This window comes from Nomascus leucogenys, chromosome X, assembly GCF_006542625.1.
Source record: "Nomascus leucogenys isolate Asia chromosome X, Asia_NLE_v1, whole genome shotgun sequence".
In the NCBI taxonomy this organism is placed as follows: domain Eukaryota; kingdom Metazoa; phylum Chordata; class Mammalia; order Primates; family Hylobatidae; genus Nomascus; species Nomascus leucogenys.
The window spans coordinates 42,409,562-42,432,282 of NC_044406.1; the positions used below are offsets into that span (position 1 = coordinate 42,409,562).

Sequence of the window (22,721 nt, forward strand, 5' to 3'; positions counted from 1 at the left end):
TCAGAGCTCTTCTCTGGCATCTCTGACCCTAGCTGCTGCTTTCTTCTGCCCCCACAGCTGACCAGGTGTATGGAGACCAGGACATGCATGAGGTTGTGCGAAAGCATTGCATGGACTATCTGGTGAGAAAATGGGGGAGGCCTTTGGGGGAGGGGCATGGTGGGAGGATTTCTTCTCCACACAGACCTTAACCTTCCAATCTATTCTGCAGATGAAGAATGCCGACTACTTCTCCAACTATGTCACAGAGGACTTTACCACCTACATTAACAGGAAGCGGAAAAACAATTGCCATGGCAACCACATTGAGATGCAGGCCATGGCAGAGATGTACAACCGTCCTGTGGAGGTGTACCAGTACAGCACAGGTACTTCTGCAGTGGGTAGGTGAGGGAAAGATGGCGCCTCGTTCGAGCCTGCCCTACCTGGCCTGCTGTGGATGCTCCCTCCTTCTCTTTCTCTGCAGAACCCATCAACACATTCCATGGGATACATCAAAACGAGGACGAACCCATTCGTGTTAGCTACCATCGGAATATCCACTATAATTCAGTGGTGAATCCTAACAAGGCCACCATTGGTGTGGGGCTGGGCCTGCCATCATTCAAACCAGGGGTGAGTGGGTCCCTGTGCCCAGAATGGCTGCTGGATATAGAGGTCAGAAACCTGTTGGAGTCTGTTTTGCCCCTAACTCACAAAAATATCCTGTCTCCTCTCTCCCCTGAGGTCTCACCCTTATAAAAAAAAAATAGGGAGTTACTTAAGGTGATCTCTCAGGGCTTGTTCTTTGGTCTTGGTTTGCCTGTCTGAGTTGGCTTAGCTATCTTTTGTGCCCGTTGAGGGCTGGCATTTTAGGATATGGAGTCCTATTTGGGAGCAGTGAGCCAGGGCTTGCTCTGGGCATCTTGGCATGGATCTTTCTCCCGGGATCATAGTGGTTACAGACAGCCATGGTCACAGAGACATGGGGTACAGGCCTGGCCCCACCACTCACTGGCTGTGTGATCTAGGCAGATTCTGTAAGTATTCCAGGCTAGCAGCTTGACTGATACAGAAAGCACCTCCCACTGGGCCTGGGGCCTAGTAGGTGTTCAGAAGGTGGCAGTGCATTTTCGCAGCACATACTGATAGATTCTCATTCATTTCTCTCTCTCTCATAGTCATCTGCTGAGGATTTTGGTATCTTCTATTCAGGTTTCACTTCTACAAACACAAAGTACTCCTTCATTTTCGGAAACACATAGCCTAACACCAACACACCTTCCAACATAGGGTTCTTTTTTGTTTTGTTTTTAAATAAACTTAATTTTAGAGCAGCTTTAGATTTACAGAATTACTGCAAAGAGGCCGGGCACGGTGGCCCACACCTGTAATCTCAGCATTTTGGGAAGCCGAGGCTGGCAGATCACCTGAGGTCAGGGGTTCAAGACCAGCCTGGCTAACATGGTGAAACCCTGTCTCTACTAAAAACACGAAAATTAGCTGGGCGTGGCAGTGGGTGCCTGTAATCCCAGCTACTCGGGAGGCTGAGGCAGGAGAATCACTTGAACCTGGGAGGTGGAAGTTGCAGTGAGCCAAGATTGTGCTACTGTACTCCAACTTGGGCGACAGAATGAGACTCTGTCTCAAAAAAAAAAAAAAAAAGTTGCAAATATATTACAGAGTTCCCATATGCCTCACTATGATTAATGTATTAACATAGTACATTTGTCATAGTTAATGAACCAATATCGACATATTATTAACTAAAGACCATACTTGACTCAGATTTCCTCAGTTTTTCCCTAATGACCTTTGTTCCAGGATCCCATCCAGGGTGCCATATTATATTTAGTTGTTGTGTCCCCTTTATCTCCTCTTGGCTGTGACAGTTTCTCAGAATTTTCTTGTTTTTGTTTTCGATCTGTTTACTGACTCTCGTTTTGCCTTTTCTAGAATGTCACATAATTGGAAATGTACAGTATGTAGCTTTTTCAGACTGGCTTTTTTCACTTAACGCTATGCATTTAAGATTCATCTGTGACTTGTCCTGGTTTAATGGCTCATTTTCTTTTTTGGTGGGCGGGTGGAGAGACAAGGTCTCACTCTGTCACCCAGGCTGCAGTGCAGTGGGGCAATCTAGGCTCACTGTAGCTAGCCTCCACTTCCCAGGCTCAAGCAAGCCTCTCACCTCAGCCTCCCGAGTAGCTGGGAGACTACAGGTGCTCACCACCATGCCCGGCCAGTGTTTTAAAAAAATTTTTTATAAAAAAATGAAAAATTTTTTTTTGTAGAGACAAGGTCTCACTATATTGCCAAGGCTGACCTTGAACTCTTGGGCTCAAGTGATCCCCGCGCCTCGGCCTCCCAAAGTGCTGGAATTACAGGCATGAGCCACTGCACCCAGCTTCCTCTTTTTCTTTCTTCAAAAATATGAATGTTCTGGCCAGGTGCGGTGGCTCACGCCTGTAATCCCAACACTGGGAGGCTGAGGTGGGAGGATCTCCTAAGGTCAGGAGTTCGAGACCAGCCTGGCCAACATGGTGAAACCCTGTTTCTATTAAAAATACTAAAAAAATTAGCCGGGTGTGGTGGCACACACCTGTAATCCAAGCTACTTGGGAAGCTGAGGCAGGAGAATTGCTTGAACCCGGGAGGCAGAGGTTGCAGTGAGCTGAGATTTCACCCCTGCACTCCAGCCTGGGTGATGGAGCGAGACTCTGTCTGAAAGAAAAAATAAAAATGATTGTTTTAAGTTTTTGTATTTAATAGACTTAATTGTTTAGAGCAGTTTTAGATTTACAGAACAATTGAGGAGATAATACAGAATTCCCACATATCCTCCTCTTCCCAAACACAGTTCTGCTATTATTATTATTATTATTATTATCTTTTTTTTGAGACGAAGTTTCTCTCTTGTCTCCCAGGCTGGAGTGCAATGGCTCAATCTTGGCTCACTGCAACCTCTGCCTCCCAGGTTCAAGCAATTCTCTTGCCTCAGCCTCCCGAGTAGCTGGGATTACAGGCACCTGCCACCACGCCCAGCTAATTTTTGTGTTTTTAGTAAAGACGGGGTTTCACCATGTTGAAGGCTGGTCTCGAACTCCTGACCTCAGGTGATCCACCCATCTCGGCTTCCCAAAATGCTGGGATTACAGGCGTGAGCCAAAGCGCCCGGCCCAGTTCTGCTATTATTAACAGCTCAGATGATTATGGTACATTTGTTACAATGTGCGAACCAATATTAATACTTATTATTATTTTTTTAAGACAGAGTTTCTCTCTGTGGCCCAGGCTGGAGTGCAATGAGGTGATCTCGGCTCACTGCAACCTCCGCCTTCTGTGTTCAAGCGATTCTTCTGCCTCAGCCTCCCAAGTAGCTGAGATTACAGGTGCCCACCACCACACCTGGCTAATTTTTCTAAGAAACGGGGTTTCACCACATTGGCGAGGCTGGTCTCGAACTCCTGACCTCAGGTGATCCACCCACCTCGGCCTCTCAAAGTGCTGTGATTACAGGCGTGAGCCACCACGCCCGGCCTAATATGTTGCTATTAAATGAAGTCTGCATGCCTCCTTAGGCCCCTTTATCTTTGATAGTTTCTCAGTTTTGTTTTGATGACCTTGACAGTTTTAAGGAGTACTGATCAAATATTTTGTAGGAAATGTCTCTTTTGGACTTTTTCTCATGTTTAAACTAGGGTTGTGGGTCTTAGGGAGGAAGATCACAGAGGTGAAGTGCCATTCTCATTACATCATTTCAAGGGTTTATACTATGAGTGTCATTTATGCCTGTTGGTGTTACCCTTTATCAACTGGCAGAAGTAGTGTTTGTTAGGTTTCTCCACCTAAGGTTACTCTTTCCCACCTTTCCCATACTGTACTGTGTGGAAGGAAGTCACTATGTGCAGCCCACACCTAAGAAATGGTTATGCCCCATCCCCTTGAGGGTAGAGTGTCTACATAGATTATTTGGAATTCTTCAAGGAGGATCTGTCTCTTGTTCTTAACTCATCCTTAATTTATTAATTTTTCCAGTTATTTATTTACATCAGTATGGTCTTTTTTTTTTTTTTTTTTTGAGAGAGAGTTTCGCTCTTGTTGCCCAGGCTGGAGTGCAAGGGTGCCATCTCAGCTCACTGCAACCTCTGCCTCCCAGGTTCAAGCGATTCTCCTGCCTCAGCCTCCCGAGTAGCTGGGATTACAGGCATGCGCCACCACACCCAGCTAATTTTTGTATTGTTTAGTAGAGATGGGGTTTCACCATGTTGGTCAGGCTGAAGTCTCGAACTCCTGACCTCAGGTGATCCACCCTCCTCGGTCTCCCAAAGTGCAGGGATTACAGGTGTGAGCTACTGTGCCCAGCTGAATCAGCCATTTCTTTAAAGAGCCCTGGAATGTATTGGAGACTGTTAACAGAAATCAAGACCTAGGTGTTGAATCTGCTCTTCGATATCAGGTTGTCCATGCTTCTAGGCCCTCTCAGCTGATAGAGCAAGGAGCTACATGTATGTATAGTGGCCTGTGTACACATATCTATAAATATTTCTACCTGTAACCATCTGTATTTATATTAAACATGAATCCTTACTGATGTCTCCAACTCAGATCCATTATCACATGCTTCATTCTAGCCTTCTCCCCTTGTTCTTCTGCAAATTCCCACTCCAACAGTAGATATGCCATCAGATGTATATGCACTGGTTCCTACCATCCATTTATGTAACTGCTCACTTCCGTATACACATGTAGCAGAATCACACTTGTTCACTCGTACCCCCGTGGGAAACAACTTTATCACTACAACACAATGCTACATATAGTTCTTTTTTGCCTTTGGTGTTATAGACTCCATTCATTTTGAAAGTGACCTACTTTTGCCCCCACCCCCTTCAAATGAGGGTGTTTATTTTTATTTTATTTTATTTTTTGAGACAGAGTCTTTCTCTGTCGCCCAGGCTGGAGTGCAGCGGCGTGATCTCAGCTCACAGCAAGCTCCACCTCCCGGGTTCACGCCATTCTCCTGCCTCAGCCTCCCAGGAAGCTGGGACTACAGGCACCTGCCACCATACCCGGCTAATTTTTTGTATTTTTAGTAGAGACGGGGTTTTACTGTGTTAGCCAGGATGGTCTCAATCTCCTGACCTCATGATCCGCCCGCCCCGGCCTCCCAAAGTGCTGGGATTACAGGCGTGAGCCACCGCGCCCAGCCAAGATTGTTTCATGTTTGTAATACATTTGTATTATTTTGTCACATTTTTGCATTCTATGCTGGGATCTCAGATCCCCTAATTTTTTTTTTGTTTATTTTTGAGACAGAGTCTCACTGTCGCCCAGGCTGGAGTGCAGTGGTGCGATGATCTCAGCTCACCGCAACCTTTACCTCCTGGGTTCAAGCAATTCTCGTGCCTCAGCCTCCCGAGTAGCTGGAATTACAGGCATGCACTACCACACCTGGCTAATTTTTGTATTTTTAGTAGAGACGGGGTTTCTCCATGTTGCCCAGCCTGGTCTCGAACTCCTGACTTCAGGTGCTCTGTCCACCTCGGCCTCCCAAAGTGCTGGGATTACAGGCGTGAGCCACCGCACTGGCCGTAGATCTTTTAATTTTAATTTAATTTAATTTTAGTTTTTATTTTTGAGACAGAGTCTTGCTCTGTCACCCAGGCTGGAGTACAGTGGTGCGATCTCGGCTCACTGCAACCTCAGCCTCCGTGGTTCAAGTGATTCTCTTGCCTCTGCCTCCTGAGTAGCTGGGATTACAGGCACGCGCCACCACGCCCAGCTAATTTTTTGTATTTTTAGTAGAAACAGGGTCTCACCATATTGGCCAGGCTGGTCTCGAACTCCTGACCTCAGGAGATCCACCCGCCTTGGCCTCCCAAAGTGCTGGGATTACAGGCATGAGCCACCGTGCCCAGCCTTCCTAATTTTTTTTTAAATAGCATATATTAAGGTCCACTCTTTCTGTTGTACATTCTATGGGTTTTGACAAATGTATAATGTCACGTATCTACTATTACAGTATTATTCAGAATAGTTTGACCACCCTTAAAATTCCTCGTACTCCATATGCTTACCCCTCCCTTCCTCTCTCTTCCTGCAAACACTAATCTATTGTGTTTGTGAGTTGCCTGTTTCAGAATGTCATATAATTGTAATCATACAGTATGTAGCCTTTTCATACTGCTTTTTTTTTTTTTTTTTTTTTTTTGAGACAGTGTATCACTGTTGCCCAGGCTGGAGTGCAGTGGCACAATATCACTGCAGCCTTGACCTCCTGGGTTTAAGCAATCCTCCCACCTCAGCCTCCCAAGTAGCTGGGACCACAGGCACACACCACCACGCCTGGCTAACTTTAAAAATATTTTTATTTTGTAGAGACAGGGTCTCACTGTGTTGCTCAGGCTGATCTCAAATTCCTGGGGACAAGTGATCCTCCTGCCTTGGCCTCTCAAAGTACTGGTATTGCAGGGGTGAGCCACCTGCAGCCAATTTGCTTTTTTTCCCCCTGAAATTAAAATGGTCAGCGTGACAGACTGCTTCTTTTTACTTAGCAGTATGCATTAAGGTTTCTCCATGTTCTTTCATGGCTTGTTAGCTGGTTTCTTTCTTATCACTTAATGTTCCTTTTATGGAGGTACCAGTTTAATTATTCACCTATTAAAAGACATTCTTGGTTGCTTCCAGTTTTTGATGATTATGAATAAAGCTTCTGTAATGTGCATGCAGGTTTTTTTGTGGACTAAGTTTTTAGATCAGTTGTATACATAGCTGGGAGCAAGATTGCTGGATTGCGTTGTAAGATTGTGTTTTGATTTATGAGGAACTGAGAAACTGTCTTCCAAAGTGGCTGTATAATTTGCATGCCCACCATAACGATTTAGAAGTTCCTGTTGCTCAGCATTACCAGCAATTGATACTGTCATTGTGTTGGATTTTAGCCATTCTCTTAGGTGTGTAGTGGTATCTCATTATTTTAACTTGCAATTGCCTATTGGCAAATGCTGTTAAGCATCTTTTCATATGCTTATTTGCCATCTGTATAGCTTCTTTGGTGAATTGTGTTTGTGACTTCCTGACATACAATTCCTAAAATCCTTAGAATCTCCAAAGTGATGCCTTTTTGTATGCTAATGAGATGACTGATGGCTGGCAGCCTCTAGGTAGCTTCAGGATGGGGGCTGGTGACCTGAAAGACCAAGGCAGGATTAGAGGTTTGCGACTTTAAGCCCATCCCCCAGCCTTTGGGGAGGGGAGAGAGGCTGAAGATTAGGTTGATCACCGATGTCCAATGGCATAATCAATAATGTCTGCATAATGAAGCTTCCAAAGAATCCCAAAAGGATTGGGTTCTGGGAGCTTCTGGGTAGCTGAATACATGGAAGTTTCTAGAGGGTGGCACCCCAGGGAGGGCATGGAAGCTCCACGTCCCTTCCCCCATATCTCACTCTGTGCATCTCATCTGTATACTTTCTAATTTTCTCTATAATAAACTGGCAGACGTGTTTCCTGGGTTTTGTGAGCTGCTCTAGGAAGTTAATTGAACCCCCCAAAAAGTATTGTGGGAATCCCAGTTTATAGCTGGTCAGTCAGAAATTCTGGAAGCCCAGACTTTCGACTGCTGTTTGAAGGGGGGTGGGGGGAGTCTTGTGGGACTGAGCCCTCAACCTGTGGGATCCCAGGCTGTCTCTGGGTATTGAATTGCATTGGAGGACGGACACCAGGTGTCCGCTGCTTGCTGTGTGGGAAAACACCCTCCCCCCAGCCCGCACACTTGGTCACAGAAGTCTCCTGTGTTGATTGTTGTTGAGTGAGTAGAAAAAACACTTGGAGTGTGTTTAACACTGCCAGAGTGGTTAGATTTTTTGACTATTTTTTAAATTGGCTTGTTCTAACATAGTTTTACGAATTGTTTTTAACTATTCACAGTAAAAAATTACATTTTATCTGAATGCAAGGTCTGCAGGAAAAAGAATACATTTTACATGATTACTTAGCATATATGCATTTGTGTGTGATGTGTATATGTGCATTAAAATAATGTTAACTAAAGCTTCATGAAACAACATTTGCACTTATTCCCTGGGATATACTCTGATAATGTCTATTTTTTAAAAATGCTGTTGGATCTCAGCCTGAAAAACAGTACTCTGATGTAGTGTCTTGTAACTCATAGCACCCCACACCATGTTGATACTGCCCCCTTATTCCCTCACACACCCACTACTTCCCCCAACCCCTCCCATGCTTGAATACTCCCTCCACCCTGTGCACACATAGCTAATTTTTGTATGTGTCTCATCTGCTCATGTGTGAGAAAGTCCTCAACATTATGAAACAGTCATCACTGGATGGGGCTTCTTTAAATTAAGGCCCAGGGCCAGGTGCAGTGGCTCAAGCCTATAATCCCAGCACTTTGGGAGGCCAAGTCGGGTGGATCACCTGAGGTCAGGAGTTCAAGACCAGCCTGGCCAACATGGTGAAACTCCATTTCTACTAAAAATACAAAAAAATTAGCCGGGAGTGGTGGCACTCACCTGTAATCCCAGCTACTTGGGAGGCTGAGGCTAGAGAATCACTTGAACCTGGGAGGCGGAGGTTGCAGTGAGCCGAGATTACGCCACTGCACTCCAGCCTGGGCGACAGAGTGATACTTCGTCTCAGGAAAAAAAAAAAAAAAGTCCCAGGTTGGAAGGCACCTGACTGCTGCAGTCTCAATGCCTCAGTTGAGGTGGTTTGGGGGTTGATGTCAGGTCTTACAAGCATAGGAGTTTGGAATGACAGGTCCCACATCCCAAGCCTGCTTTCCCCTGGTCCCCAATCAAGAGGTAGTCTGCAGAGTGTTGCTCTGTGGGAGTACCTGCTTTCCTGTCTCCTTTTTTTTTCTGGGGCCTGTGGGCCTACCTCGCTGAGCCTGTTCTGGCTCTTGGGCAGGTTCAGAGTGTATTGCACATCCCTGTTCCTCTCCCTCCTTGCAGTTTGCAGAGCAGTCTCTGATGAAGAATGCCATAAAAACGTCGGAGGAGTCATGGATCGAACAGCAGATGCTAGAAGACAAGAAACGGGCCACGGACTGGGAGGCCACAAATGAGGCCATCGAGGAGCAGGTGGCTCGGGAATCCTACCTGCAGTGGTTGCGGGATCAGGAGAAACAGGCTCGCCAGGTCCGAGGCCCCAGCCAGGTGGGTCATGGACTCTGTCACAGGCTTGGCCAAAAACTCATTACTTCTCATGCTTTGCCCTCAAGCGAGCAGAAAAAAATTAAGCAGTTTTGATATCTGGGAGGGAAGGAAGCATCCGGCACCATCTGTAACTCATCTTGGTCTTAGTTTTGGCATTGTACCTTGGAACTTTAAATACTTGTGCAGAACAGGCACTTAAGGAGAGAGAGGAGGGCAGCCATGCCGCTGGTGACACAAGGGAATAATGGATAGCTTCAGAGACACAAGCTTTTGTTGACTGCCCTTGTGTGCCAGGTCTCTACTGAGAATGTAACATCAGATCTGGACTACTCTGCCCTCAAGGATCTCATCTGTTGGGGGAGACAACTCATTGGTGGGGTCCTTGACCCTGGCTGGGAGATCAGTGGAGGTTGGGGCTCCGGTTAGTCTTCACAGAGGAAGGTTGAATTGTTAGGGAAGCGGGGAGGGGCAGGGCAGAGAAGCATCTGAGGAATTGTAAAATCACAAGGAGTTTTGAGTGATTGTAGATGTTGGCTGGCAGGAGCTGAGTTTTTTTTTTTTTTTTTTTTTTTTTTTGAGACAGAGTCTTGCTCTGTCGCCCAGGCTGGAGTGCAGTGGCGCAGTCTTGGCTCACTGCAAGCTCTGCCTTCCAGGTTAACGCCATTCTCCTGCCTCAGCCTCCTGAGTAGCTGGGACTACAGGCGCCCGCCACCACACCCGGCTACTTTTTTGTATTTTTAGTAGAGATGGGGTTTCACCATGTTAGCCAGGATGGTCTCCATCTCCTGACCTCGTGATCTGACCACCTTGGCCTCCCAAAGTGCTGGGATTACAGGCGTGAGCCACCGCACCCGGCTGAAGGAGCTGAGTTTTATTCTACAAATACCTACTACCAGTCTGTGGCAGGCCCTGTTTTCAGTATATGGGGATACATAGGTGAGCCCAGCAGACCAAGATCCCCGTCCTTGTGATGCTCACAGTTTTGCAGAGTGAAATAAAATAATAAATATAATGAATAAATTAGTTTGGAAATGCTGTGGATGGAAAGTGTAGAGCCAGGATAAAGGGGCTGAGCAGGAATGTGCGTTCACGGTATGAAATAGCACAGTCAGGGTAGGCCTCAGAGCAGGTGAGATTTGAACCTTGCAGAAAGTGAGAGTTAGCTGAGTGCACATGGAGGGGAGGACAGCAGACCCACACACCTGGTACAACTCAGGCACAGCCCAGAGGGAGGCCGGTGTGTCCGAACAGAATGTAGTAGTAGATGAAGTCAGAGAGGTTGTGGGTCCGATTGAGTAGGGGCTTGTGGGCTGTGGCGAGGACTTTGGCATTTACTCTGAGAGAGGCAGAAACCATGGGAGGATTGTGAGCAGAGGACGGACAGGATGTGGTTGGAGATTTAACAAGATCGCCTTGCCTGCTAGTCATCCAGTGGAGTCTGGTGAGTGAGGGCAGAAGCAGGGGCCAGTGAGGAGGAGGCTACTGCAGTAGGCCAGGTGACTGGTGGCCGGTGCTGGCAGTGGAGGTGGTGAGAAGGGGTTGGATTTGGGATCTATTTTCAGGATAGAGGTAACAGGGTTTCCTGTCAGATTGGCTGTAGGGATATGAGAGAAAGGGTAAGGAGCTCCACCTCTGTCCTGTGAGGAGCCTTGTGGTCCACCGTGTGAGTGGGGATGATGTTGACCTATGTAGAAGCTGTATCATAGCCAAGGTCCTGGGAAGGGAGCCAGCATTCAAGGATGGGTCACAGGAAGGTCATGGCTGCTGGTGGTCCTTAACACATTTTCCTTCCCCACTGCAGCCCCGGAAAGCCAGCGCCACATGCAGTTCGGCCACAGCAGCAGCCTCCAGTGGCCTGGAGGAGTGGACTAGCCGGTCCCCGCGGCAGCGGAGTTCAGCCTCGTCACCTGAGCACCCTGAGCTGCATGCTGAATTGGGCATGAAGCCCCCTTCCCCAGGCACTGTTTTAGCTCTTGCCAAACCTCCTTCACCCTGTGCGCCAGGTCAGTGATTTGCCCACAGGGAATGTGCTGGGAGTTAGGAGGCACTGCCTGGGTCCTGGGTCCTGGATCCTGGGTCCCTACCTTTGATTGTCCGTCTGCTTCAGGTACAAGCAGTCAGTTCTCGGCAGGGGCCGACCGGGCAACTTCCCCCCTTGTGTCCCTCTACCCTGCTTTGGAGTGCCGGGCCCTCATTCAGCAGATGTCCCCCTCTGCCTTTGGTAAGCCTCCTTTGTCTGGGGGGATGGAGGCTGCTAGGAGCTGGGAGAGACTGGAAGAAGTGGCAAGTCCTGAGAGGGGGTTTCTGGAGCCTCTGGCCATCTCCCCAAGAAAAGAAGAGAGAGGCACTGGAGGGGATTTTTCAGACCCAAGGAATTTGCCCCAGAAGGGTCTGGGGTCTAAGTGGGGTTTCACAGGCCTAGCAGATCCTTCTGTTTTGAGAAAGGAGTGAGAAGGGCCCTATGGGGTTTCTCCAGAGCCCCAGATGTTGGCACGGTGAGGAGAAGGCAGGCTGAGAGCGCTCCATCATCCTTTTCCTCTTCCTCTCGCCCAGCAGGTCTGAATGACTGGGATGATGATGAGATCCTAGCATCGGTGCTGGCAGTGTCCCAACAGGAATACCTAGACAGTATGAAGAAAAACAAAGTGCACAGAGACCCACCCCCAGACAAGAGTTGATGGAGACCCAGGGATGGGACACCATCTCCCAACCCCAGTACTCCTGCTCTCCGGTGCCACCTCACCTTCTTTGGCTTCTTCCCTCTTGCCTCCTTCTGTTCTTTCTGCTCTCCCCTCTTTTCCCTCCTCCTCACTTCCCTCTGGCTAGCCCACCCCTGCGTTCCCTCTCATTGCCGCTGCCACTATCACCTGTCTCTCTGCCAGCTGACGTGCCCTGTTGCCCCCCCTACCCCGCACAGAACCATCCCTGCATTCCACAGGGGACTCGGGCAAGGGTGCCGAAGATAGACAAGAGGCACACAGAGACAGACCAACTGGCAGCCAGGCAGCCCCAGAGGAGAGAGACATTCAGACAGAGGAAAGTCTCCCTGCCCCTCATTCCTTCCAAGATGAGAAAAACTTGCCACCACCCCTCCCCCCCGACACTGATGCCAGGGAGGTGGGAGGAAGAAGTGGGAAATTTCCCTTCCCAGTACCCCAAGAACGTCTGAGCCTTCAATGTTGAATTTTTTCTTTATTAAAATGTACTTTTATCTTATAAAATCAACTAATCAAAAATGATATAAACGACAGCACTGGCTCTGTGAAGGTGGCATCTTTCTGGGCAGGCAGGCCATGGGGCATGGAGGAGGGTGCAAAGATATGGGTTGCTGTCTTCTGGCCTCCAGCTGCATGGAGGCCGGCCCAGGGTCTAGGGTGTGCACTGGGCAAGGGCAGGGTGGCAGGTGTCAGGCCGGCTTGGACAATGAAACCCTGACCTTGCTGCATTCCTTTTGCTTCCACCACCACTAGCCTCTTTGGAATCTTGGGGTGGGGGTCATCTTTGGGGATTATGGCTGCCACCCGGGATTTGAGTGTAGGGAGTGTGGGAGCAGCCTTGGCAGATGGGGCACCCGTGCCCTACAGGTGTTGACAAGATCCGCCATCTGTAATGTCCTTGGCACAATAAAACCAAATGTCAGTTTCCCTGAGCGGCTCTGTTCTGTTTGGGGCAGGGGTTGGGCGGGCCTCTGGGCAGAGGATGCAATGACAATGCAATGACACGGACCTTGGCTTGACCTCAGAGGTGTGAATGCTCTCCAGCAGGGTCTGTCTGGGGGCCTGGAGTTTGTATTTGATTTGCTGCTTATTAAACCTCCTTCTGGACCTATTACCATTGGAAAAGCTGCGTCTTTGCCTGCAGACCCCACCCCTGCCTACCCTATTTCCTGGGGGTGTGATGGTAGCAGAGGACTGTGAGCTTGAACTTCCTGCCTGAATTCCAGCTTCTCCGCCTGCCTCTCACCGTGAATGCTGCTCTTATGATCTGATGAAGAAAAGCCTTGGAAAAGCGCAACTGATACTTTGTAGCAACATGAGTTTAGTGGAAGTAACCAGAGGGGCCTCACCCACTAGGTTTTAGAAGGTGAAGGATGGCTAAACCCTTTTTTGTTCTTGTCCCCCAGTCTGACACCTCTTTCCCTGCCCTCCCTAGGGGTAAATCCAAGGTAAAGAAGGCTGGCTGGCCCTCAGGTTTTCTCAAGCAGGTTTTTCACCATGCCATGATAATGTAGATCCTCTGACAGGATGTGTGTCTGGTTCTGCAGTTGAGGGCATGGCTAGCTGAGTGGCTGTCTGTGGAGTGTGTCTGGAACCCAATGGCCAAGCATATATTTGTTGTAGAGTTGCTTTGAAACCTTCCTGGTGTTTTCTAGCTGTGTGGCCCTGGTCAATTGCTTCTCTGTTTCAAGTGTCTCATCTGTACAAGAGGTGATTAGGCTGGGTGCAGTGACTCAGACCTATAATCCCAGCACTTTGGGAGGCTGAGGTGGGTGAATCAGCTGAGATCGGGAGTTCGAGACCAGCCTGGCCAACATGGAGAAACCCCATCTCTACTAAAAACACAAAAATTAGCCGTGCGTGGTTGTACGTGCCTGTAATCCTAGCTACTTGGGAGGCTGAGGCATGAGAATCGCTTGAACCCGGGAGGTGGAGGTTGCAGTGAGCCGAGATTGTGCCACCACACTCCAGCCTGGGCGACAGAGCGAGACTCCGTCTTAAAAAAAAAAAAAGTGATATCTACTCCCTCATGCTTCTGCTGTGATCATCTAGAGGGAATATGTATGATCAAAGTAACGTACTACTGGGCACAGTGCCTGGCACATTGAGAGAGCACAAATGTTAGTATTACTCTTTTTGTAGAAGTTTCTGCACCATTTGGCCCCTGCCAATCTCTCGCCGCTCTGTCCAGTGTTGTTGGCCTTTGCCTGCAATTTGCCGCCCCCCCCCCCCAGTCCTGAGCCACCAACCTTCTTTGTCTTTCAAGACAGATAGAGCGTCACCTGCTGAGAAGCCCATTCACATTCTCACTTCTATCTAAAAATCTCCCCAGTAACTGTACTACAGATAAACTTCATGGCACAGGTTTGATGCCTGACTTATCTGTACATCTCTGATACTAACATCCCCACCAAGGCCTGGCAGGCTTATAGCAAACCACCCCCTAATAATGTTGGGTGAACAAGGGAGAGTACATGTATGCTTTTTTGGTGTTGTCTGTGTGTGTGTGACTGTGGTGAGTCCAAGTCTTCATGTGCAGCTCACAGAGTGTCTCCAGTTGTGTGTGTGATGAAGGGCTTGTTTCCAGGTGTGTCAGATGGTGACTGAGTGTGGGACTCTTATCTCTGACAGTTTGTGTCTAAATCCAAGATGCGTGCATGCCTGCGTGGGTCTGTCTGTGACAGTGCATCTGTGGTTTCTGTCTGATGGGGTGGATGTCCGTTTGTGTTCCTGCAACAGATTCTGGGTAGCTATTTCTGGACAGTTTGTTCCATTGATAAACTGCATGTGTCATGGTGTATGTGTGTCTGTGTCTGAACAGGTCTATCCATGTCTGTTTTTGTGACACTGCCACAAAATGTGACTGTATCACATCAGTACATGTCTGCCTTCAGAGCAGTGCATGTGTGTCCCTGGAGCATCTGTGCATCTTCCTGTGACAGACTCTGCATCTCTCATTTCTGGGACAGTACAAGTCTTGCTGTGACAGTGCATGTCTGATGGTGACAGTGTGTTTGTGACAAGTTCTGCCAGTGTGTTTGATGGGACATTTCTATGTCATCACATGGCAAATGTAGGTCTGCGTGAGTGCCTTTCTGTAAGTGTGTCTCTGGGTGTCATTCTAGGACATAACTATTTTTCTGACAGTGTGCCTGCCTGAAAGTGTATGTCAGTCTCTGGCTGCATGTGTATCTAGGTCGTTTCTGTGAATGTGTCTGACAGTATGTGTTTGTGTATATCTTGGCATTCATGTGTCTTTGGAGTGCATTTTTCCTCCTGGGGTGTGGCGCCTTTTCTGGGTGTTTTTCACAAATTTGTCTCTGAGAGTTGCCACTTCTCTAGCAGCCTCTATCATGTCTCTCAGTCGTTGCCTCTCTCAACTCCAAATGCAGCCCCATGCCACCACCACTCTGGGCTCACCCCCATCCCCCAAGAACCACCCCCTGCTGTTCTAGATTCTAGACCTGCTGACTGGGCCCAGGGCTCAGGGTTAAAAGCTCCAATAAACACTCACCAGGCAATGCTGCCTTTGACCAATGCACACCCGTGGCGTTGATGGTAGGGGTTCCCCCTCCCTGGCTACCAGCTATTTCCAGGGCCCTGGCCTCAGCTTTGCAGTGAAGGCCGCCAGTCGCCTGGAGGACTCCGGTGAAGGAGTCCGACAAGCACCTTTCGAGACGGGGTCTTTGATAGCCACAGGCGCGAATTGTTAGAAGCCCGGCCTGGCGCTATCTCTGTGCTAATATCCAGGCAGCGGCGGCAAACCAACTTCCCAGGAAAGGATACTGCGCAGTTATTTTTTAAGTGTAAATACACACACACACACACACACACACACACACACCTCCACCACTACCAACAACAACCCCGCGCAACAACCAAAACAAGCGTGGTGCTGCAAAGGGATTCCCAGAACCGGTTTCCTCTTGGTGTGAGCCCCACCTCAAGCCCCCTCATTTACATGCTGGCCCCGCCTCCTCGGAAGAATCGAGCGTGTATTTGCATAAGGGGGCCCTTGAAACGATGAGGGTGGTATGCAAATAAGAACTGGCTCCGATTGGCTGTGGTACAGCAGGTGCCGCGTCCGGATTGATCAAAGCCAGGTGGGCGGGGCTGTCGCCCAGGGTGACTCTCCCGGGAGGCGCGTGCCCAGGCTCAGTAGCACTGGGGCTGGCGCGCGCGGCGAATCTTAACGCTGCGCCGTCTGCGGGCGCTTCCGGGCCACCAGTTTCTCTGCCTTCCACCCTGGCGCCCCCCAGCCCTGGCTCCCCAGCTGCGCTGCCCCGGGCGTCCACGCCCTGCGGGCTTAGCGGGTTCAGTGGGCTCAATCTGCGCAGCGCCACCTCCATGTTGACCAAGCCTCTACAGGGGCCTCCTGCGCCCCCCGTGACCCCCACGCCGCCGCCAGGTGAGTACATCCTCCCCTACTGCAACCAGACGGGGTGGGCTGGAATGATGGGTTGCAGCGCGGGGGGAGGGAGTCGTGGCTGGGCTCAGCACGCCGCCACCCTGACTTCCTCGCCTCCGCCTGCGTAGGAGGCAAGGATCGGGAAGCCTTCGAGGCCGAGTATCGACTCGGCCCCCTCCTGGGTAAGGGGGGCTTTGGCACCGTCTTCGCAGGACACCGCCTCACAGATCGACTCCAGGTATCCGTCACAAGGGTCTTGGGAGGGTCAGGTGCGTGTGGCGGGGGCGGGGGTCCTGGCCCTGGAATGCTGGTTGACCGAGGAGTGAGCCTGCAGAGTGTGTAGAGGACCAGGTGTGTGTGTGTGCGTGTGTGTGTCCGTCTGAGGAGTGAGCCTGCAGTGTGTGTAGAGGGCCAGGTGTGTGTGCGTGCGCGTGTGTGTCGGTCTAGGAGGTTATGGGGGGGCAGGGGGCTTCAGATTCCGGAGGTCCTCGACCCCAGGGTCCAGGCTGTGTATGTGTGTGAAAGCGGGGACCTAGATGTGAGATTTGTGGGACTTTTGGAGGTAGGTGTCCAGTGTGGAGCCATGCGGACCAGGACCCTGGTACAGAGTTGGGGTGTCGTAGAGCTAAATAGGAAGATTGTGGACCTGGGCTATCAGGAAATCTAGAACTCAGGACTTGGAGTGATGAGTCCTGATGCCTGAGAACGGAGAGCCCAGGGCTAAGGAAGGTGGGAGAGATAAACTTGGTTCCGAGGACCTGGAAGGCAGGGGAGACGCCCTGGTATGGGTTCTGTGGGGTGCTGTGGTTGGGGACCAGAAAGACTAGAGTGCTGGTAGATGGAGGAATACTGGAGGTAGGCAGAAGGTCTAGACTGAGAGGGGTCTGGGGATCACCTCCTGGCCTCCTTATCACGGCCCTCTTCTCCAGGTGGCCATCAAAGTGATTCCCCGGAATCGTGTGCTGGGCTGGTCCCCCTTGGTGAGTACCTTCGGAGCCCTTCCTGACCTACCTACTCCATCACTGATGAATTCACCTCCTTGTTTTTTCCAGGGGATGTATGACTCCCTGGGCCCTGTAACAGTGAGAATACTGCCAGCCCATTTATACTCCCTTGGGGTGACATACAGTTCTGATTAACCCCAATTCCCCTAGAGCCTTGGATTCTCCCCTCCAACAAACCTTTCCCATCCTCCCTCCAAACACTGCTGGGGGACTGCCCGCAGGGCATGCTGGTGGGGAACAAGGGGCAGAGGTCACTGGTTGCCATGGTGTTGGTGGCTGCTTCTCTCTTGCCGTTATAACGCTAACGGACATCAGGGCGGGTCTGGGCAAGTTGTAGAGTTGGGAGCGCCCCCTGGCGGGCTCTAGGGGAAACTGCGTCTGCGCAGTCCGTGGGACCCAAAGGGAGAGGGTGCGCCTGCGCAATATCGGAATTTTTGCATCTCGGTGAGAAAACGTCTGCTGCTGTGCAAGTCAGCAGCCTGGCCAGGAGAGGGCTCTACCTCAGCCCAGAAGGTTGCTGCTCGAAGTGTACCTGCGCAGGGCTTGAGGAGGCAGTGGGGGGCGGATTTTGTGGCCAGTAGCGTTTATACTTTTTTTTTTTCTTCTTTTTTTGGAGATACAGTCTCCCTCTGTTGCCCAGGCTGGAGTGAGGTGACGCGATCTCGGCTCACTGCAACCTCCGTCTCCTGGGTTCAAGCGATTCTCCTGCCTCAGCCTCCCAAGTAGCTGGGACTACAGGAGCGCACAACCATGCCCGGCTAATTTTTGTATTTTTAGTAGAGACAGGATTTCACCATGTTGGCCAGGCGGGTTTTGAACTGCCGACCTCAGGTGATCCGCCTGCCTCAGCCACCCAAAGTGCTGGGATTACAGGCATTAGCCACCACGCCCGGCTGTATTTATGACTTTTTTTTGTTTCCTTGAGACAGAGTTTCACTCTGCTGCCTGGGCTGGAGTGCAGTGGCATGATCTCAGCTCACTGCAGCCTCAACCTCCTGGGTTCAAGCGATTCTCCTGCCTCAGGCTCCTGAGTAGCTGTAATTACAGGCGCCCGCTGCCACGCCCGGCTAATTTTTATATTTTTAGTAGAGACCGTGTTTCACCATGTTGGCCAGGCTGGTCTGGAACTCCTGACCTAGTGATCTGCCCACCTTGGGCCTCCCAAAGTGCTGGGATTACAGGCGTGAGCCACCGTGCCCGGCCTCTAATTTTGTATTTTTAGTAGAGACGGGGTTTCTCCATGTTGGTCAGGCTGGTCTCGAACTCCCGACCTCAGATGATCTGCCTGTCTTGGCCTCCCAAAGTGCTGGGATTACAGGCGTGAGCCACTGCGCAGGGCCACATTTAGGCTTTTTATTGGCTGGTTCTAGGTGCTTGGTGATGCTGACAAAACACATGATAACACTAAGTCCTTTTGTGCTAAGTCCTTTGCAATAAATCACCCAGCTGTTAAACAAATTAGGTATATTGACCACCTACTATATGACAGACATAATTCTAGACACTCAGCAAAGTATTACATAAGTATTGAGAGCTCATTTTGTGCTAGGTCCTTTTTTTACTAATTGTTTTCACCTGTTTAACAAATACTTATTCAGCTCTACTCTTTAGCAGCGACTGTTCTAGTGCTTCATATATGTCCGTGAACAAAACAAACTATTACACAATAACAGTGTTTACTGAGTGCTAACTGCTTGTCAGAGCCCATCTATTAAGTGCTGTCATCTGTTTAACATTTATTGATCACCTACTGTGTAAGGTACTATTCTAATCTGGGATATGTCAGGGAACAAAACAAAACACCACATAATGGTGGTGCTGCTTCTGCTGAAAGCCTTAAGTTAATAACCAGATTTTTCTATTTTTGCTTGTTTGTTTTGAGACAGCTGGAGTGCAGTGGTGGATCTCCACTGCAACCTCTGCCTTCTTGGCTCAAGCGACCCTCCCACCACCTCAGCCTCCCAAGTAGCTGGGACTACAGGTGCATGCCACCAAGCCTGGCTAATTTTTGTGTTTGTGTAGAGATGGAGTCTTGCCATTTTGCCCAGGCTGATCTTGAACTCTTGGGCTCAAGCAATCCACCCACATCAGCCTCCCAAAGTGCTGGGATTACAGGGGTGAGCCACTGTGCCCGGCTGAACTTCTTTTGTTTATTCAAATGTTTATTGATCTACTACATGAGAGATTTGTGCAGACTCTTTGCTGGTTTCACCCTCTCAATCGCTGTGTGTTTGTGTCTTTAGGGAAACTGAGGCCCAGGAAGGGAAGTGAGTTGCTCAAGGACACACTGTCAGGAAAAGGGGCCCTGAGTTGAGCTTAGGTAAAAAGCCTCAGAGCTGTTGCCCTGACATCTGTCTTTTTTCTCTCCCTGCTTCCCACCCCACCTGTGTCCCCAGTCAGACTCAGTCACATGCCCACTCGAAGTGGCACTGCTATGGAAAGTGGGTGCAGGCGGTGGGCACCCTGGCGTGATCCGCCTGCTTGACTGGTTTGAGACACAGGAGGGCTTCATGCTGGTCCTCGAGCGGCCTTTGCCCGCCCAGGATCTCTTTGACTATATCACAGAGAAGGGCCCGCTGGGTGAAGGCCCAAGCCGCTGCTTCTTTGGCCAAGTAGTGGCAGCCATCCAGCACTGCCATTCCCGTGGAGTTGTCCATCGTGACATCAAGGATGAGAACATCCTGATAGACCTACGCCGTGGCTGTGCCAAACTCATTGATTTTGGTTCTGGTGCCCTGCTTCATGATGAACCCTACACTGACTTTGATGGTAAGGCTTCTCTAAATCTCCCCAGAGGGATTGTTTTTACTTGATGGCCTTGTGACCGTTGGCCTCCATGGTGGGGTGTCCTGTAATCCTTGACTCATACTGCATTATATAAGATGATCGATTGCTAATACTGGGGATTCTCAGCCTTGCCCTCTGATAAAGTCCATCTTTTAACGGTGTGCTAACCTTATTCTGGGCTCCTATTCTGGTGAGGGGGTCCTGTTACCATCCTGAGTATTCTTTCTCTGGTAAGGGGATCCTGTTACTTCTCAGTGCTTTTATTCTGTTGAAGGGACTCTGTTATTTTAGCTGCTCTTTATCTAGTGAGGGGACTCTGCTTTTATCTTGAGTGCTCTTAATTGTGGTGAGGCCATCCTTCCTGGGGAGTTTGGGGTTGGAGAAGAGCATCATGAGATTGAGTGGTCTAACCCCTGGCTTGTGTGCAGGGACAAGGGTGTACAGCCCCCCCGAGTGGATCTCTCGACACCAGTACCATGCACTCCCGGCCACTGTCTGGTCACTGGGCATCCTCCTCTATGACATGGTATGTGGGGACATTCCCTTCGAGAGGGACCAGGAGATTCTGGAAGCTGAGCTCCACTTCCCTGCCCATGTCTCCCCAGGTGAGGCCTCACTGACCCCAGCCCAGAAGACTCCATCCCTCTCAGGGACCAGTACCCCCTACTGACTGCTAATCTTCCCTCTCTGCTTCTTGGCCCACAGACTGCTGTGCCCTAATCCGCCGGTGCCTGGCCCCCAAACCTTCTTCCCGACCCTCACTGGAAGAGATCCTGCTGGACCCCTGGATGCAAACACCAGCCGAGGATGCACCCCTCAACCCCTCCAAAGGAGGCCCTGCCCCTTTGGCCTGGTCCTTGCTACCCTAAGCCTGGCCTGGCCCCCAGTGGTCGGAAGAGCCATCCCATGGCCATGTCACAGGGATAGATGGACATTTGTTGACTTGGTTTTACAGGTCATTACCGGTCATTAAAATCCAGTATTACTAAGGTAAGGGATTGAGGATCAGGGGTTAGAAGACATAAACCAAGTCTGCCCAGTTCCCTTCCCAATCCTACAAAGGAGCCTTCCTCCCAGAACCTGTGGTCCCTGATTCTGGAGGGGGAACTTCTTGCTTCTCATTTTGCTAAGGAAGTTTATTTTGGTGAAGTTGTTCCCATTCTGAGCCCCGGGACTCATATTCTGATGATGTGTCACCCCTTCATTGGCACCTCCTACTACCACCACACAAACTTAGTTCATATGCTCTTACTTGGGCAAGGGTGCTTTCCTTCCAATACCCCAGTAGCTTTTATTTTAGTAAAGGGACCCTTTCCCCTAGCCTAGGGTCCCATATTGGGTCAAGCTGCTTACCTGCCTCAGCCCAGGATTCGTTATTCTGGAGGAGGTAATGCCCTGTTGTTACCCCAAGGCTGCTTTTTTTTTTTTTTTTTTTTTTTTTTTTTGGTGAGGGGACCCTACTCTGTTATCCCAAGTGCTCTTATTCTGGTGAGAAGAACCTTACTTCCATAATTTGGGAAGGAATGGAAGATGGACACCACCAGACACTAGGATGGGATGGATGGTTTTTTGGGGGATGGGCTAGGGGAAATAAGGCTTGCTGTTTGTTCTCCTGGGGCGCCCCCTCCAACTTTTGCAGATTCTTGCAACCTCCTCCTGAGCCGGGATTGTCCAATTGCTAAAATGTAAATAATCACGTATTGTGGGGAGGGGAGTTCCAAGTGTGCCCTCCTCTCTTCTCCTGCCTGGATTATTTAAAAAGCCATGTGTGGAAACCCACTATTTAATAAAAGTAATAGAATCAGAAGCAGCTGGCCATTTGTAGGTGTGAGGCTTTTATGGAGCATCTACTGTGCACTGAGACAGACTGTCCCTCTGCTTTTGTCCTCAGGAAGCCACAGTCTTATGTTGCCATCCTAAAGAGCTTTAAGGATTCTTGAAGCTGCACCACACACACACACAAAAATCTTGATTCCCCCTGCCCCTGATCTTACACAGTGCCCAGTATGTGCAGAAGGTTCTCTGTTGGAGATACTGTGCATATTGAAGGTGTTTAGGGCACATCCCCAATTAAGATGGCCATCTCAGAAGCAGAAAAACTACCTACCCTGGCACCCCGGGGTAATGAAGAAGCCCTTTTCCCTGTTGGAGAGGAAAAGCCCTATCAGGGTACTGGCGAGGGCGGGGCTGGGGTTGGGCGCTGACTGGAATCTGTCCAGGGTGTAGTCACCTGTTTTGCTCTTAATCTTTAGCCTCTCCCCTATCTTTTTTTTTTTTTTTTTTTTTTTTTTTTGAGACGGAGTCTTGCTCTGTCCCCCAGGCTGGAGTGCAGTGGCGCGATCTCGGCTCACTGCAAGCTCCGCCTCCCGGGGTTCACGCCATTCTCCTGCCTCAGTCTCCCGAGTAGCTGGGACTACAGGCGCCCGCCAACACGCCCGGCTAATTTTGTGTATTTTTAGTAGAGACGGGGTTTCACCGTGTTAGCCAGGATGGTCTCGATCTCCTGACCTCGTGATCCGCCCACCTCGGCCTCCCAAAGTGCTGGGATTACAGGCTTGAGCCACCGCGCCCGGCCAACCTCTCCCCTATCTTTACCCTTATATACCCATCCCTCTAATTTCTCCAACACTTGACTTAACCT

The 22,721-nt window shown here is 49.8% G+C and overlaps 2 protein-coding genes across 3 annotated transcripts in view; both read left to right on the top strand.

The window, feature by feature from the left end:
* OTUD5 (OTU deubiquitinase 5) overlaps positions 1-12,813 on the top strand; it is a 35,513-nt gene extending 22,700 nt beyond the window's left edge. Inside the window, exons 3-9 of one of the 2 annotated variants that reach the window (XM_030806833.1) lie at positions 58-122; positions 212-368; positions 467-615; positions 8,961-9,164; positions 10,966-11,167; positions 11,272-11,385; positions 11,721-12,813. In XM_030806833.1, the coding sequence (XP_030662693.1) occupies positions 58-122; positions 212-368; positions 467-615; positions 8,961-9,164; positions 10,966-11,167; positions 11,272-11,385; positions 11,721-11,842 (1,013 nt within the window). In that variant the 3' untranslated portion in view covers positions 11,843-12,813. Of the gene's footprint in view, positions 1-57; positions 123-211; positions 369-466; positions 616-8,960; positions 9,165-10,965; positions 11,168-11,271; positions 11,386-11,717 lie in introns of both variants that reach the window. The other variant, XM_030806832.1, reaches the window with a different exon arrangement.
* Positions 12,814-15,987: 3,174 nt separating this feature from the next.
* Positions 15,988-21,887, top strand: PIM2 (Pim-2 proto-oncogene, serine/threonine kinase). The gene is made up of 6 exons (XM_003276841.4): positions 15,988-16,289; positions 16,418-16,527; positions 17,219-17,269; positions 19,690-20,062; positions 20,509-20,685; positions 20,786-21,887. Exons 1-6 carry the CDS (start codon positions 16,229-16,231, stop codon positions 20,947-20,949), a joined length of 936 nt encoding a protein of 311 aa, XP_003276889.1. The 5' UTR covers positions 15,988-16,228; the 3' UTR covers positions 20,950-21,887.
* Positions 21,888-22,721: the final 834 nt, after the last annotated feature.

Bases quoted from the DNA above. Each gene is read 5' to 3' on its own strand.
- PIM2 (XM_003276841.4), top strand. From the start codon at position 16,229: ATGTTGACCAAGCCTCTACAGGGGCCTCCTGCGCCCCCCGTGACCCCC. The intron at 16,290-16,417 runs GTGAGTACATCC...CCGCCTGCGTAG, and splicing joins GACCCCCACGCCGCCGCCAG to GAGGCAAGGATCGGGAAGCC. The intron at 20,063-20,508 runs GTAAGGCTTCTC...GCTTGTGTGCAG, and splicing joins ACCCTACACTGACTTTGATG to GGACAAGGGTGTACAGCCCC.